This window comes from Struthio camelus, chromosome 7 (assembly GCF_040807025.1).
Source record: "Struthio camelus isolate bStrCam1 chromosome 7, bStrCam1.hap1, whole genome shotgun sequence".
In the NCBI taxonomy this organism is placed as follows: domain Eukaryota; kingdom Metazoa; phylum Chordata; class Aves; order Struthioniformes; family Struthionidae; genus Struthio; species Struthio camelus.
In genome coordinates this window covers 10,016,350-10,032,824 of record NC_090948.1, presented here as the reverse complement: position 1 = coordinate 10,032,824, position 16,475 = coordinate 10,016,350, and the positions used below count along the sequence as shown (strand labels likewise).

At 39.6% G+C, this 16,475-nt stretch overlaps 1 protein-coding gene across 13 annotated transcripts in view; it reads right to left on the bottom strand.

Moving 5' to 3' along the window:
• Positions 1–16,475, bottom strand: part of ABLIM1 (actin binding LIM protein 1) — a 234,607-nt gene that overhangs the window by 80,108 nt on the left and 138,024 nt on the right. For all 13 annotated transcript variants that reach the window (XM_068951639.1, XM_068951638.1, XM_068951649.1 and 10 more), the window contains 2 exons: positions 6,072–6,198; positions 4,792–4,885 (listed from right to left, as the gene is read on the bottom strand). In XM_068951639.1, the coding sequence (XP_068807740.1) occupies positions 4,792–4,885; positions 6,072–6,198 (221 nt within the window). The remainder of the gene's footprint in view (positions 1–4,791; positions 4,886–6,071; positions 6,199–16,475) is intronic.

Sequence of the window (16,475 nt, the reverse complement as noted above, 5' to 3'; positions counted from 1 at the left end):
TTAAACTCAGTCCTGGAGGAATAATTATTATTTTGTATGATATCCATTTTAGACAAACATGATTTAGGCCAACACTTTTCAAGAAGCTAAACGTGCTGAACTTTACTCAGATATGTTGAGTTACAGATAGCTACAAAGAAATTGCATGATTAGAATCAACTGGGCATCTTTCAATAGGCAAGTCTTAAAGCTACGAAAGCAATAGCTTAGGAGAAAGTCTGTGTGTCAGTCCACATTCTCATCGTACCATTATTTTCTGATAAGAAAAGTTTTTCACTGGAGTTAACAGGAAATGACTAATTTTCCATAAATAATGGTTCCTTTCTGCTAGAGAAACCCAAGGAAGAACACTGACCTCTGTTGCCTTGACAACAGTCTCCTGAAATACTCAAGTGCTGAAGTTTCCTGAACTCTCAAGAAAGTTGCAAGCTCTATTTCCCACTAGATATTTATCACATATATTACGTTGGTATGCAATCGTATCTATCATCTGTGACCATTTGTTACAGAAAGTTATGTGCAAAATAATACATAAGAAATATCCGAGCTGACTTAAACGCACATGGTATTTCTCTTTCATGCTTTTCTGGCTATTGAAAGTTGTCAGATCTACAGCCTAGAAAAAAAGATATTCTTTCAGTGATTCTACAGTATGAAGATATTAGCAAAGTAAGTGCTGTTTGTTCTAGTGAAGCATTTCAAAACTAACCAAAGGGATTATTTTTACAGGACGGCGAGAGAAATTCCATCCCCTCAAGGTTTTCTCAACTTTTTTTCCTCAACTTAAACTTTGGCCTTTCTGCAAAGCTTGCTGAGGTTGTTCACTGGGGGCACGGAGTAGCTACCTTCTGAGACGACGATGGTTAGGCCCAAATCAGACTTCTTCAGCGCTGGATGTCTTTGTCACCGGCTGCTCAATGCAGAACGCTGAAGGCCTGATTTTTCATTTGCCAAGAACTACCAATAGACTAAAATGAACAGGAGCTGCAAACCTGCAATGTTTCAAAATATTTCAAATTTCCTTTAAGAAATTAATTCCGTACTAAAAAAATAAATACCATCAGCCTCCATTAACAAAACTAAGCTTCAAGTTTTTGTTTGTCTTTGGTTTTCCTGTTTTTCCATAATCTGTCCTAGATGAAAGAAGAATTAGCAGAAAATTAAGCAGCGCTACAAGGGCTTGCTGCCTATTATTTCCGATCCATTAGAGGGAAATATATATACAATGTATACAATGAATACAATGTATACAATGTATACAATGAATTTTCTCCTCCCTCCAATCTCTTCTAATCTATCCAGTCTCTTCAGATATGATGAAACAGTGAATTATGTCCTGACATAACAAATTCTTTTATTGACAAACAAAATGAAGGCTATGGATCAGTGAATTTACTAATATTATTTCTGTTAACAAAGACAAAATACAATGTGTTCTTTTTCAACAGATATTAGAGCGAGCTCTGGCTGGTCAGCGATGACATAACCTCTGCTTATACTACTCCTATAATTATGCTACCTCACACCAAGAACGTGGCTTGTTTCCCAAGAGAGACAGTGGGACAAGGGAGAACTCACATTATATGAATTGCCAAAAATACCTGCTTTCCCAAAGAAACACTGCGTAAGAAAACAAAGGGGAAAAATTGCAACCCTCCTGTGAGGATCTCAAGATTCATCTAAATCAATACTTCAGGGGTACTGAAAGGTTGTGTCTGATTTCCTCTACAGGCTAAGGAGACTGTTAACTGTCCTGCCTCAAAAGGGTTTGTACCACTGTATGGAGTGTGGCATCCTATTCTGTTAACTCTCTTCTACGGCTCTGTGGCTGCTTCTGATCTCTCATCTCCTTTCTTATCAGAGAATTCATGTCACGCTCTGACCCCGTCCTTTAAACTACATTTTTCTGCTCCAAATGGACAGACATGCTGATACATGATTTTCTCAACCTAGGTTTCCACTTATTAGCTACTTTATTCCAATGTAGAGGCATTAACATTGCCCTTTTTTGAACAATGCCTCTCTGACAGTACAAAAGGTTTATAGGAGGGGCCCAAGGTTCTAATAATCCTCTAATTATTGAATGCTGCTCACCTTTATCATTTAAGCATCTTTTCCAAGTGCTACCTAACAACAGATAGCACTTGAATGCCTCTCCTGCATCTGCATTCTGAGATGACATCTGGAAAATATTACTCATGGACTACCCAGGATGCTAAAATCTACTGAGGTTCAAGTTAAAGCAATCTCTGAATGACCTCCTTGACAATATAATACTAATTGTCAGGTGAAGGTCTGTAAGGACTTGTCCAGTCTGCACCTTGCAGACAGCAGTCAGCCTTCAAATATCATTTAAACAGATCAGGAAAGAGATGCAATAAATGAGTAATTCAACTCCTACAGGCTTTATAGCTTTCTCTTAGTTGCATATTGAGAGCTAGTACTGCCCTCTACTGTATTATTACAGGTTCTGCCTCTAATATTCAATGCTGGTCAAAAATATTTCTCAAGCAAAAATTTCTATAGTCTTGCCTGGAAATTAGCATGCTTAATATTTCCATGTATTTATAAGACCATTCAGAGAGTCTCTGTCTAACTCACTGATATGTTCTGATCCCGTAGGGGCTAGGTGAAATGGAAAAATCTGTACCTCCCTTATGTTCTCTGATTTTGACCCTTACAAGAGGTCACATATCTGTTTCATTTCCACGTTGCTTTTTCTTTTGATAATAAATACCCAGGAAAAAAAAAAAGGAAAAAAAAAAAAAAACATGGGGTGAGAAACCAGCCTCAGAGGCCAAAATAACTGTGCATCAAAGTTCTATCTTGGACACAAAGACTCTGATAACCTGAATTTTAGCTTAGGTTATGACGGGCAGCTAAGCCCTAGTTCAATTGAACTCATTTCTTCTTAGTCTCAGATTATTCTTCAGTTCTGAAAGGAAACAGCTCAAGTTTGTCCAAAATTAACAAGAGTGCGGCCTTTCTGTATTCACAGCCACTACTCAAAAGGCTCTACTCTGAATAGAAATAGCTCATTTCTTATCAGATCTCTATAGTTTCCAGTAACCCTCTCTTTTATCATTTTCATCTCCATGCCTCTGAACAGACTGGGTTGCTTGTAGGCTTTCGCACCTATCGGGTGCATTTAATATCATACAGTAACAGGAGGAATAGCATCTAAAGTCATTTTAGTAATATTTTATGTTTCCTGACGTCAAAAATCCAATTACTTCTCTCCTATAGTGCTTCCCATCCCAACTACGCTTTCACCAATACATGGTACTAAACTGAAAAACTCATCAGTAGAGGGGAGTAGATAGGGAGATGGAGTAGACCACTAGATAAAAGACAGACACACAATCTTCCTACTTTAGGGAAAACCCAGCCTTTTCTCACTAATTATTTATGTGGGTCTCTAAAGGAATTAGATATACACTGCAAAAGAGGTAGACGAAGAGCCTGGCTAATTGAAAAAATGTACTTCCTTTCCGTAGAAGCAGTGGCGAGTGCCCCTGGGCGTCCAAATGTGTTTTTAGTCACTCATTCGGTGGCTACCCTCTTGGATACTGAATATCCTGGATACTGGATATTCCTGGATATATCCTGGATACTGAACCAGAGGAGCCTCCAGAGCTAAAACACACAAGCTGCTACCACTTGATGTCAAATATAAAACTTCTCAAATGAGATAGTCTTTTATTTGTAGGTGATGGCGCACAGAGAAGAGAATCTGTAATACACACTCACTAGTGGATTCCAGGTGCTTTTATCTATGTAACACTGTAAGGTCTGTTTTTTTTATTCACTAGAAGAGTACATCCCATTTCTTCAAAAAATACATCTGCAATTGAAGTTCTTCCTGCTTCTCCGTTTCTGTCACAAGCTTTCTTGTGTAAAGTTTTTTTTAAGGCAAGGTGGACTATTAAACATTACTAAAGCTGGAGCTGAGCCATACAGTCCGGCTCCAGATCTAAGCCTAAAGCTCAGGTTCTCTCCATTGAATACAATTTTGTATGAGGAAAGGAGGTAACAGTTTTGCGTCTCATATCTCAGTGATAACGGGACAAGGAGGTCCTCCGCATTTTTGCCCTTTATAAATTTCTGTGATGATCCACGCACAGTTCAAGGATCCCAGCACAAAGGAGAACTTTGTCACAGCCATGATAGATGGAGATCAGTACTGACAACAAAAGATACACAACTCTGAGAAGATTTGTCCAGACTCAATAAGAAGCATGAGGATACAAATCAACAGAGCAGACAGTTCAGACATTTTCTGTTTGTGCCCTCTTGTGTCTGAACGTATTATTTCTCCCTCAAGCACGTTTCTCCCCGTCACCTTCTCAGCATCATTCATAACATCTGGCCTCCTCTGAGAAGAGGAATCTAATGTTCCTAACCCTTCTTCATGGCTATACACCTAAGAATATTTATGGTTCCAAAGGTGATTCTAACAGTCTGCAAATGGATACTTCTGAAACTTTCTGATACTTCTACAAATCTATCAAATCGAGCACAGTCAAAAATGCAACAGACTTTGCACATCAGCATTAAAAGGAAAAATAATAGAAACCACAAATCCATGGAATCTAGCGCAAATAATTTCCTACCACCTACTTTTACCAAGCACTTGAGCTAAAACATTGAAAACATTTCTGAAAATTGGCAGTTTTGCTCTAAAATCAACAGTAAAACTCTCCTGTGAGAACTTTTCAATTCTCTGCAAGTTGCATGAAGACATAATGGGTCGTGGCCCAATTCTTAAGCTCCAGTTTACAAAATACCTACCTCTAGGACTTTCCCAGTGATGAACTGGTGACATGCTTCACATTTGACTCCAAAAAGAACCTGGTAGTCCTTTTCACAATAAGGAGCACCATCTCTGGAAAAGAACATCCATAAAATACAAATCAACTTTTAATACACGTGTTACAGCATGACTTACGCTCTTCTGTTGTCTTCTGTCTGAACTCCAACCAACAATAAGGGGCAAATGGGAAAGAATTCCAGGGAACTTTTGCGTAAAAGAAGAAAGAAAAAAATCATATTCTCATTAGCGCTTCCCAGAATTCCTTAAAATGCCATCAAGAAAAGGCATCCAGCACAGACCACTGGAGTAAATCTAATTCATTAGAACTGACTCTCTATAGCTACAGATGGTGTAATTCCAGGGAAATCAGTGGAGCTATGTCCATGGGGATGAGTGGAGATCAGGGTCTTTATAATAGGCATCTATTTTCTGTTCACTTCAGTAAAGAAATTTTTGGTAGTCTGCAAGGGAGCATAAGCAGTCACTTTCAATTCTAAGGTTATAGAGGTTTTTTGGTATGAATAAGAAACACGTTAAGTGGAAATACCATATTTAGCTTAGAGAATTTCTCAGGCACCAACACAGAAGTTCTTTTGAGAAAATATATGCTAAAGTTTTTTTAATTTATATTGTATCCACTACTACACTTAATGACAGGTTTGTGAGACAGACTGTTTCCCTACATTTTCTCCTTCTTATGTATTTGAAACAGACACTGCAGCTTCATTCCCCCTATTTTATTGTTAAAATACTTTTCCTCATTCTCCTCCTCCACACCTCCTTATGCTCAAAACTCTCTTCTTTAGTTTGTTACCTGGAGATGAGAAACAGGTCAATCACATCGTCATGTTTACTCCATTCTCTAGCAAAGGCAAGCAAGGGACAGGTTGCTACTTTCTTCTCAAGATCACAACTTAGAAAGCAACGTAGTTAAGAGAAAATGGCACAAAGCTGTATGTGGCCAATGCAGGAAACACATGCAGGAATTCATCCAACCCTTTGTAAGATCATGGAGATATACCCATTTCGTACTGGTATTAAATATGGCCTCCTATCGTTAAACACCACCTTTCACTTACTCTTTTCATTTACCTCCCTTTCCCAACTCAGAGCACAGATGTTGGTGCATACAGAAAAGTGGTGAAAACAGGATTTCCAAAGGGGAACTTGGCTGCAAGCTCTTCCCCTTGGCAACAAGAACTCATGCAACTATGCACTTCATGCCAAGACTGCAGGAAAAGATGCAGAGGCTACTTACTTGCTGATGTATTCCCCTGTAAGGACCTTCCCACAGGCCTTACACTTAAAGCATCCCAGATGCCATTGCTTATCCAGAGCTAGCAACGCTTGTCCATTTTTTATATCTCTTCCACAGCCAGCACAATCTGCAAATAAACAGGCAAATGTTTTTGTTGTCAGTTACTTGCTTCATTACTCCTTGTTAACCACCTACAAATTGGTAACCAGAGGGGAGAATTACTCAGCAATGTGAAGATATGTCTTGTTGCCTCAGATACTTCACAAGTCCTGTACGAAGATTCAGTCTTCTCCTTTGCAGACATATTTAGCAGAGGAGGTAAAGTCCCTCTTCTGCTTTTCATACTGTTTATGATTGAAAGACTGCCTAGCAAACTCTGCAGAAACTTCAGATTGTGTTAGGAACAGGCTAAATACACCATCATTCAAAAGTGTTTTCCTCTTTTTGCTCTCAGTAAGATCTTTCTTGCTTAACGGAAGTTATATAAGTAGGCCTGGGTGCGCATATTCAGGAGCACCTTGGCTGCCATCCTCTTCAGGCACTGCATTTCCCCGTTGGGTGGCAGCAGAGCCCTACCTGTTCACCAGTTCATGGGCGTTGGCCCATCTCAACCCTGGATTAGGGGGAGAAACCATTTTTATAGCCAGGGCCCAAAGCCAGGGTGACAGTAGTAAGACAGCAGTAAATGCTGTGTGACAGGGTATATTCTCTTCCACCTGCAGGTGTGGAAAACAGCATTTCTCATGGTCTCTAACAGGCATAAAGACTCTCACTCGGGGTAGTCAATGATCACTTTTCCCTGGGATTCTGAAAGACCTTTTGATGGCAGAAATCAAACCTGGAGCCAGGAACACTGAATGCCCTCGGTCTCAGAGGATGTCACAGTGTCTTATGTCACACCCGAAACCTCTGGCTCAGCCCCAAGCTCCTGTTCCTCTCCATTCAAATATAAAATACTCAGAGATTTCCTGGTAAAGGGCAATTAAATACACGATAAGATCTGAAGAGACTGATGTGGGGGCTAGCACTGAACTGCAGGCATGCTGCTACAGCTTCTGTGTCCAGCCTCTGGGGACAGAGGGACTGTGGGAAGTAAAGGTCTGGAAGATTAGTGAGGCAGAAAGGGAACACTCACAGGCGCACAGGAAAGCCACAGATTAGACAGCCTGGAACAAAGTGCTAAATTCCTCCTTATTATCCCCAAACTCAGTGTTCCTTTGATGAATGTAACATCCTCTCCACAGGCCTGCAACATCAACAACTACCGACCAAAGACCAGCAGTAACAGAGCAATCAAAGCAATTCAAGCCCAGGCACCTGGGAAAGGAACATCATGGCTTCACTGCTGAAGTTCACTGAACAGGTACAGCCTGAAAACTCTTCCCTCCTCATGGTTTTATAGCCCAGGTAACACCACACCTTGCAAAAGTCTAGTTCAAATTTATTATCCCAAGTGACAATGACAGGAGAGTCAAGCCCTCTGACGCTAGGGCAAGCTTTTCATTTGTTGGATAACAGGCCAAGACAAGCCCCAAATATATACTGTGCATTCCTGCTATCCAGGTCACCATTTGCAGCATGTCTCTCTTGGTAAGCACTCTTCTCCCTCATCCATTAAAAAAGAGCCTGAAAGCCTGTTTATGGTACCCTGTGGTAAAATGCATGTCACAGCCTGATGACGTGACTTGGAGTGGCAAAGGAACCCCAAGATGTCTTAATACCAGGATGACTTTGCTCTAGAGGACAAACGTTAAAAATTGAAACCATGAAATGACAAGGACTGACAGCATGTAACGGATCCCTCCGCTCTTCTGTGCCAGCTCAAGGCTCTGCGCCACCCTGCAAGGATAGCAAACGCTGGAACAGATCACCAAGGGGGGGCGCTGGAATTTCCAGCACAGGGCTGAGGCAAACATCTGTTAGGAAGGCTTGGGTACACTGATCTTGCCTTTGGTTTTGGGAGGATATTACACCATCTCTTGAGGCCCCTTCCAGACTGAGTTTTTTTATGCTCATTCTGAAACCATGCAATTTACCTACTGTCAACAAATGGGATTTCTCCTCCAATTGCAGTGGAAGCAGCTTTAAATAGCACTCCCTTCTCAGCTTCTTAACAATAATGCTTCTCTCTAGTGCCAACTTCCACATTTCCTGACCTGGGTCCTGCTAAACTGTGCTACACTCACTGTTACAACAATCCCTCCAAAGTTTCTACAGTGTTTTCCATGTTGCTTTTAGCCTTAACCAGGAAATTTTTGCAAAGCTGGAATTTCTCAGATACAGAACCAAAAAAGAGATTATTAAAGCACTTTGGCGTCTAATTGTATTTCTGAAGTAAAGTCAGAATAGAAGAATGTCCTTACACCAAAGGTGCACCTAGTCCAGTATCTTTGTCTTTGACTGATGCCAAAACAGATGCACAGAGGAAGCAGGAATCCATGAAGTATCTCTACTTGTTTACTTGCTTCTTATAAGCCAAAGGTGGTGGTTCTGGACTGACCACTCCTGTGCTTATGTGTTATACAAGGGGTTGATAACATGCATGGATTACTCTCTAGCAACAATGACTTTTACCTATTCTTTCTGGGTTCCCTGAAGTGTTTTGGAAGAGTAAACAAACATAATCTTGATTCTGCTAATGTCACAGACACGGTGAACGTCTAAAATCATCAAAGCAAGCTAATAGTCCAGTACTGTCTTATTAGATTGAGATGCCTTTTAAGTAAACCTGTCTTTTCCTCTGGCAAAACTGTCAGGTATATACATAAAAAGCTAGTAATTATCACTATAATCCTCCTGAAATAGAAAGTAGAAAAGGCTAGGCTAAGAAAAGAAGACCATTTGTTCACCCCAAATCCACAAATAAAAGCCTTTTATGTTCTCAGGCTTACATGACACATATTAAAGCCTTTGGCTGAATTTCATCAGCACACACTATATGCAGGAAGGATCTTAATATCACACTAAGCAAGATCTGCACCAACCTAAGCTGGTGAACAGAACAATAGAACAGCACCTGCTGGAAATACAAGGGCTGCAAGGTAGGACTGGCCACATGCAAGGGCAAACTTGTGTACCCAAAAACCCTCCCCAAAAATCTGGCGTAATGGTTCCTGCCATGGTTATCTCTGGCTACACAGCTGGGTCTAACACTCTGCACCCCTACTCACTTGAGCTCTCTTGTACTGTCTTTCTGTTTGTCATATAACCCACTCTTCCATACTCCTATTCGTTGCTTGGCCGCACATTCAGCGGTGCCAGCATACTGAAGGAGAGAAGGGCAGTGCAGTGTACTAGCTAAAACGCATGACTGGCCAGTGCAGGTCCTATAGGCACACATGATGTAAAGAAAAGCATACCACAAAAACACTGACTATGTGGAATTATTTTTGAGCTGAAGGACGACTGGAAACCTTAGACTAGACAGGCACTAATTCTCATAAGAAATGTAAAGCAATGCATGTTAACATGCATTGTGGCCATGCCCAGAGTTTTCAGCTGTATGGCAGCTGTTTCTCAATGAAAGCACTGGAGTATGACTTCACTAAGGATCCAATCAGAAGAAAGTTAATATATATCTAGAAATACCAAAGAAAATAACATGCGCCACCAAAATCCATTCTAAAGTTCATCCTAATTGGAAAAAATGATATTGTATCCAGGAAAACTGGCATACAGTAACCTTACCCAACCCATAGCCTCCCTGGGCAGCTTGTGACACCAGCAGCTGCAGTTCGCTTCCTTGTAGCCTCCATAAACAATGCCCAGTTGCTCAGATATTTTGCAGAAAAATTGAATTCACCCTCTCTCTGAACAGCATTAGCTGCCAGTACCTTTTCTTAGCCCAGCAAAAGCTTCTTGTATAGTGCTCTGCCCGATATGCTTAACATATCTGCTGCTTTCAGTCAGGCACTGAAAGCCTGACTAGGCCTGCTCAATCTGCCGATATATCCTAATATATATAAGATATTGCTCTGGAATAAAATAGCCCAAAAGGGTGTCATATTTGATGTGTCCAGATAACAAAAGCAAGTGCCAATAAGGACAAAGGGCTATAACTGAAAGTGGAGTCAGCCAGCCCAAAAGCTGGAAAGAGTAGGGGGATAGGACAAGAGAAAGTAGCATGACGTTGTAATATTATGTATGACTAAGTTCTCCAGCCTCCAAGCACCTCAGGCAGCCTCACTAGAAGATGCAAGCCTGGATGAGCTGCCATCCACAACACTTTGCTTGTAAAGATGTGGCGAGAAAATGAATTTCCTTTTTTAGAGTCTGCATCACCCCAGAGATCCAGGAGTGAAACATCCTGCACAGCAACCCATTCGTCACCGCCTAAATGAAGCGGTGGATTCAACCAATAGCAGAGAGCTCTCCCAACTGCTTCATCACATCACAGACGGTGGGCCCTGAGCCGATACAGCTGTATTAACCCTAAGCATGCTGCACGTGACTTTACCCACTTGCATTTGGGTTATTTTGAAAATTTACTAGGAAGCGTATCTTTATCCTCACATTCTCTACTCACCCTACATAACTGTGAGAAAGAAATCACCCCTACCTGCTTTTGTCCTAATGAATATAATTACACAAACCATTTGCAGGGAGTTTTTACATGAACATACCAGCCCTGCTCTGTGGGCTTAATGATACATATTTAAGTCACCAAAAAGTTGCTTTTAATCCTGATGGCCATTGGTAGTACATGTCTAGATAGAAGCTGAAGCTGCCACAACCCCTACAGATCACAGGAGTAATACTCTCATACTCCTTTTGTTGTTGTTCCCTTTTCTATACAAATACAAATATATTAGTTGTATGAAGACACAGCATCAGCAGGCTTCTGCCCTGAAACAGGTAAAAGAGGGTAAAATAGCAAGCATTTTTTTTTGGAAAATGAAATAAGCAAGTTTTTATTGGACTTGCACATAAACACATTATCAAAGAAACTTATTATCAAAGATATTCAGACCTAAAGGGCAAATATAGATCTAGTTCAGCAAAGTATTCACATGTACACATGACTTCAAGCACATAAATGGCTCTAGTGAAGGCAATGAGGCCAGTCAGGTTTAAAATTACATATATTTTTAAAAAACAATTTTGCTGGACTGCAGCTATGATGAACAGGGATTTTGTGGTGAAGAAAGGGTCAAATGATATCACTGGAGTCAAGGTCATCAAATATCTAACTATAAATGACTCCTAGCCACCTGGAAAAAGCACTTATAGCCCAATAATGCTTCTGTGGCAATTTGAAGGTTGAGCAATTGTCCTTTCTCCTACAGCTAGGAAGATCGCAGATAAGTTTTTCTCGATCACCCTTTAACCACAGGATAATGCCTTTTAAAATCCTGTTTTAAAATTTAAAGTTTTGATGTTATCCTGCAGGCTTTTCCAGCTCATCAAGATATTTTGGTCAAAAGCTAAAAATATAAGCTCATTTCATCAGTTTACAGTACATTAAATGCTTTCAAAGTTTAAACCATAATCATCTGATTGTTATGGCGGCAATAAGTTCCAGAAGATGAGAGTGTAACCATACAATATTCGGATAGTTAGATCCAGGAATTAAATCTGAGTACATTTCTCAATTTTGCAATCAAATCTGCTGCCATAGATGCTTCCTTTTTGCCAATGCAAGGGCAGGCGATGTTTGTCAGAACTAAACGCACTATTGCCTTTTTGCTAAAGGCAAAACAGACCCATGCTGGCTGCCTTGTACTCCTGAACAATCTAACAGTAAGAGGCTGAGCACACACCATGGAGGAAACTAAATTTCTCAAGGGAAGCGGAATACAGCTTTGGAAGTTTATTATAAATGGCTAGTTGAGAAAAATGATAATTTCAAAATAAGTATTAAAAGACCTCAATAAAAATCTTTCAGTTGATTAAATATGGAATCAAACCACAAATCGCACAAACTGGCATTATTTGCTTGCAACACAAACCCACATTAACAGGCATCTCTGAGTGCCTAGCGATGGCTTGACTTTTAAAGAAACTGGTTAATATACATGGAAATATAAAGTAAAGCCATTAATTTGAAGGAATCAATTTGTAGGAATATCTTGGATGTATTGTTACTGTAAATATCTCTTTCATCATTTGACGTTGTAATTTAATTTGGTTTGGAAGGATGAATGCTCTTCCAATTTTAGTCAAAACTCCTTTTTTTTATTTAAATCAGAGTCATTTAAGTAATTTCTTAATAGTCAGTGCCACAAGTCTCTAAGCCAAATCTGCAAGGTCTTAAAGTAAGAGCAACCTGTGATATCAGTGGAACAGCTCTGATCGCTCAAGATCTCTGTGGCTGAGACTCAGCTACTCTGTCATGGAATAGCTAGTTCTCCTTGGCCATTGAAGAGCAATGCTGTAGCCAGCAACAGGCACGGATGAGGTAAAGGACACCACAGCAGTGCTACAATACAACCATAACGATTAGTGCTCAATCTATTGCAGCATCTATAATGCTAATCATGGCTCACTCCATCTCTCACTGCAGGACCCAGGCCAGCCCCTTTAGGCTTTTTGGCCCTCCCCTCATATCCTCTCCCACCCATCTCCTTAAGGGTGGTACTACTAGCAAGGTCTTGCTCTGGCAGCTGGGTGTAACCTGAAAGCAGGCCACAGCCAGCATCCTTCTCTCTTGCTATCAGCACTCCCTCCTCAATCCAGCCAAAGTGCCAAAGAAAAACTGTTGTGTCTATAGGGGTTAATGCATTCTGGGAAAGGAGTAGATGAGGACTGAGGCTGTGCTGTGGAAAGGGCTTTCATACCCCTGAGGAATGAGGAAGATAAGGGATTCTCATGTTCCAACATCACCTTTGCAGCTGTTTTCAACAGTTACAAGCTTCAGCCTCCCATAAAGACCAAATCCACTGGAGAAAGAGAAGTTATTGAAGGAGAAACAGGCAGAAGGAATCCATAGCCTACCCACAGCTTCCTGAGACTACACCAAGTCTTGTCTGAAAGGCTCATGAGTATCACAAAATATCCAAACAGTAGCACCAATTACTACTAGTTGAGGCTAGTCTTTACCCTGTTACCTCTTTTACCACACTTCAGCACTCAACATAACTCCAGTTGAATCTAAATTCACAGTTCCAACTCACTGCACCCACGTGAGCTGCACAATTTGCAAATGAGCTTCACTGCCTATTGCCCAGCTCATGGACAGTACATTCTGTGTCTCTTCATTTGCAGACTATTTTGGGTCATTTTCCATTGTTACTCTTGGAGAATAAGTAATTGAAACAGCATACAATCTCCAACAATAGGAATGAAACACATGGCAATTTTTAGGAAGGTTTTTATGCCCTGATAACCCACAGCAAATTAAGGTCTACCTAAAAATGAATCCACTTTTCACGTTCTTCTTAAGTGACCTGTGGTTCCTGATTTATTACCTAGCAAGCTTTCTGAACATGACAATTCCCAAATCCTCCTGTCTCTGGGGAACTTTAGCTTTAACTGCATGTACAACACTGGTGATGTCTCTTAATGCAACACTCCTTTAACTGAGCGAACTCTTGCACTTCCTCCAGAACTTTCTTTGGGACGATTTTCTGATTAGTACTTCACTGGTAAAACCAAAGGAGACGGAAAAATTTTGATTCAAAGTTTAAGATGGGGTTACGCCTACACAAATAATAGCAGATACTTTGTTTCTGCCCTGTTTACACACACCACAAAAGTATACAAAAGAAATGGGTAAACTGGATTGAAAACATCCTCCTGCAAAACAGTTATGTTAGTGAAGAAATGTTTTCTGACAGAAAACTAGTAAGTCAAAACTTCCTGCCCTGCCACAACTGTATAGAGACTCTTATTCTCAACGCAGTTGCTCTCTGTCCTCTGTCACCCAAAAGTTAGCCTATAACAATGCTTTATACACCTCAATAGAAGAATCTAAGACAATTTACAAAGCAGCAGTGAAAACATCAATCCTTATAAAATAAGAAATAGCTGAGTAAGTGGAGACTCCTCAAGTAATTTAGCCACAGTTGTGAAGCATAAGTAAGGACTAAAATTAATCCAAGAAAGCTGCTCAAATGATGCAAATGCCTCCAAAATTTCAAAGACTCTTGAAAATAATAGATCTTCCTGCATTAATCATAAAAATGGGACACCAAAGTCATTGGAAGGATTTACCAAGGGAAGAGCTGGGTATTCTTTAACCACAATCAATGCACCAAACCACACCGGCTCTTGCCAGAAAGCAACTGTGCTTGAAATTGGCATCATTTATCTGAATTTAGTACTATTTTTGTGCATTTCTTATCTTATTTTTAAAAGGGGGGGAAGGGGGGGGAAATTTTAGACCCACTATATTCTCAAAATGTGAAGCCGTAAAAGTGGTTGCACTGCAAGGTCATTACAATCAAATTTAAATTAAAATAAAGAGTACTAAATACTGATGTTTTAAAATCAGGATTTAAAATTCTAATTAAATCAAAATTAAGCATCTCAGTGGGATCTAAAACCCAGAAAGTAAACCTGCTCTCTCATTTTCTAATCTATGAATAAAATAAGGTATAAGAACTACCACTTTTAAAATCTTTAAGGATATGGTAATCCAAAGTAAGTAGTTTTATAAGCAATAGCCCCTTGACAAATCACAAGTTCCAAAATTAAAATATATTTTAATACATTTGCTTTCTTCATAGCAGATTTCAGGTAGCTTCTGAAAAAGAGTTTTTTTTTTTTTAAGCCACAACGCCATTTTTATGCATTCTAATTAAATTTCAATTTCCATTCAAATGGAACTTGTCAGAAATCATATGCAAAACCACTAACTACATAAAAATACAGATGTTATGCAGAGCTATATTAGTTTAAATGTGTACCAATATGAAGGACCCTTGTACTTATCAAAAACATAGTGCCAAATTATACTATACCAATTAATTAGCCTTTTCTGTAGGAAAATCATGAAAAATGTACATGTAAAGCAAAGTTACAATTGACTATTTTAATCAAGCTTTTCTGGCTTCCTAGTTAAACCATGATTGAAATCAGCGATTTAAATCACAGCATTTGAAACCAATCCACAAGGATGTCTGTGATATGTCTCAATTCTAAAAATCAAAATCAAAATAAATACCTAAGCATTACATGACCCCCTTCTGTGAAGTCCCAAAGATCCTCAGCTGAATCTCCAGCACCTAAATACAGATATCTAGGCCTAAATACTACAGCAAGATTTGTGCATTTCTGTATCTTGAACAGATAAGCAAGGAATTACAAAACAAGAAAATGTATGTTATGGCACACACACAAAAAAGATTAACCCCTTAAGCCCTAAAATTATATATAGAATTTTAAAAACTGATTTACTGATGTATTCATGTTTACATGAATACTGATGTATTCATGTTTAAAAACCAAAGTTTTGAGCCTCTCAAAGTTTCCCAGTGCATTTGCTGAAGCTTACGGATAATTCTGAGCGGGTGTCCTTTGAGGCAGAATTGGATTCTGTGACTTATACTAAAGTCTGTTCACATCTATGCCAAGTATTTGTACAATTCCTATGTATATTATGTACCCTTGACACACAGTATGAAATGTTAAGATATTTCTTAACAGTGAGCTCAAGATCATGTGTTGGATGTTGCTTAATATCTCTAAGCCAAAAATCACTGTGGATAGCTTGCTTACAAATAGAAACACAACTCTTCCCCTTTGGCTTCTGTGTTTTCCCTACAGACTTGAGGGAGTTTCCAGACTGCTCAGAAAAAGAGGCTAAAGAAGAAAATAATGGAACTTGAATCAAACGTGACTAAACAGTGACAAAGTCCTAGATGCAGAATTTTCACAAGAACTATGATTAAAAGGAATTTTGTATGCATTTTATTCACCCTGCTAACTTCCTACGAATAAGTCTGTGATGCCTATAAATCAGCTCAGACGTTTTTCTAAATACCGGTGACAACGACCTCCATATCCAATGGAAGAACAGTTATGTCCCGAGTATAAAATTGCATTAACAGTCAGAGAGCATTTAAGAGAGGACTGTAAAGCAAATTTGCTTGTTCTTGATTCTACTGCTTTGTTGTTTCAAAAGCAACCCCCCCCCCCCAAATCCTCCCCTCTACCCCCCAAAAAATAACAGCAGTTCTCAGGGCAGTGAGAGAAGATACTGATTCTCATTTTTTCCTGCTCCCCTTTTTCTTCAACTGATAGTCAGTTCGGCTTTTCTTCAGTTTCACCATAAGCTTTGTTGGAAGTTTCAGATATTTACTGGGAGCTTTACTGTATCTTATTTGAAGAGATAAGGATATTGAATAATTAAGAAAGGTATCTTTCTCCCACAAGTTCATTAAGCATTAAGCTTATTATTTATATCACAGTAGAGCTAAGCTCCCCAGTTGTGAGCCAGAATCCCATTCTGTTAGACTCTGTGCA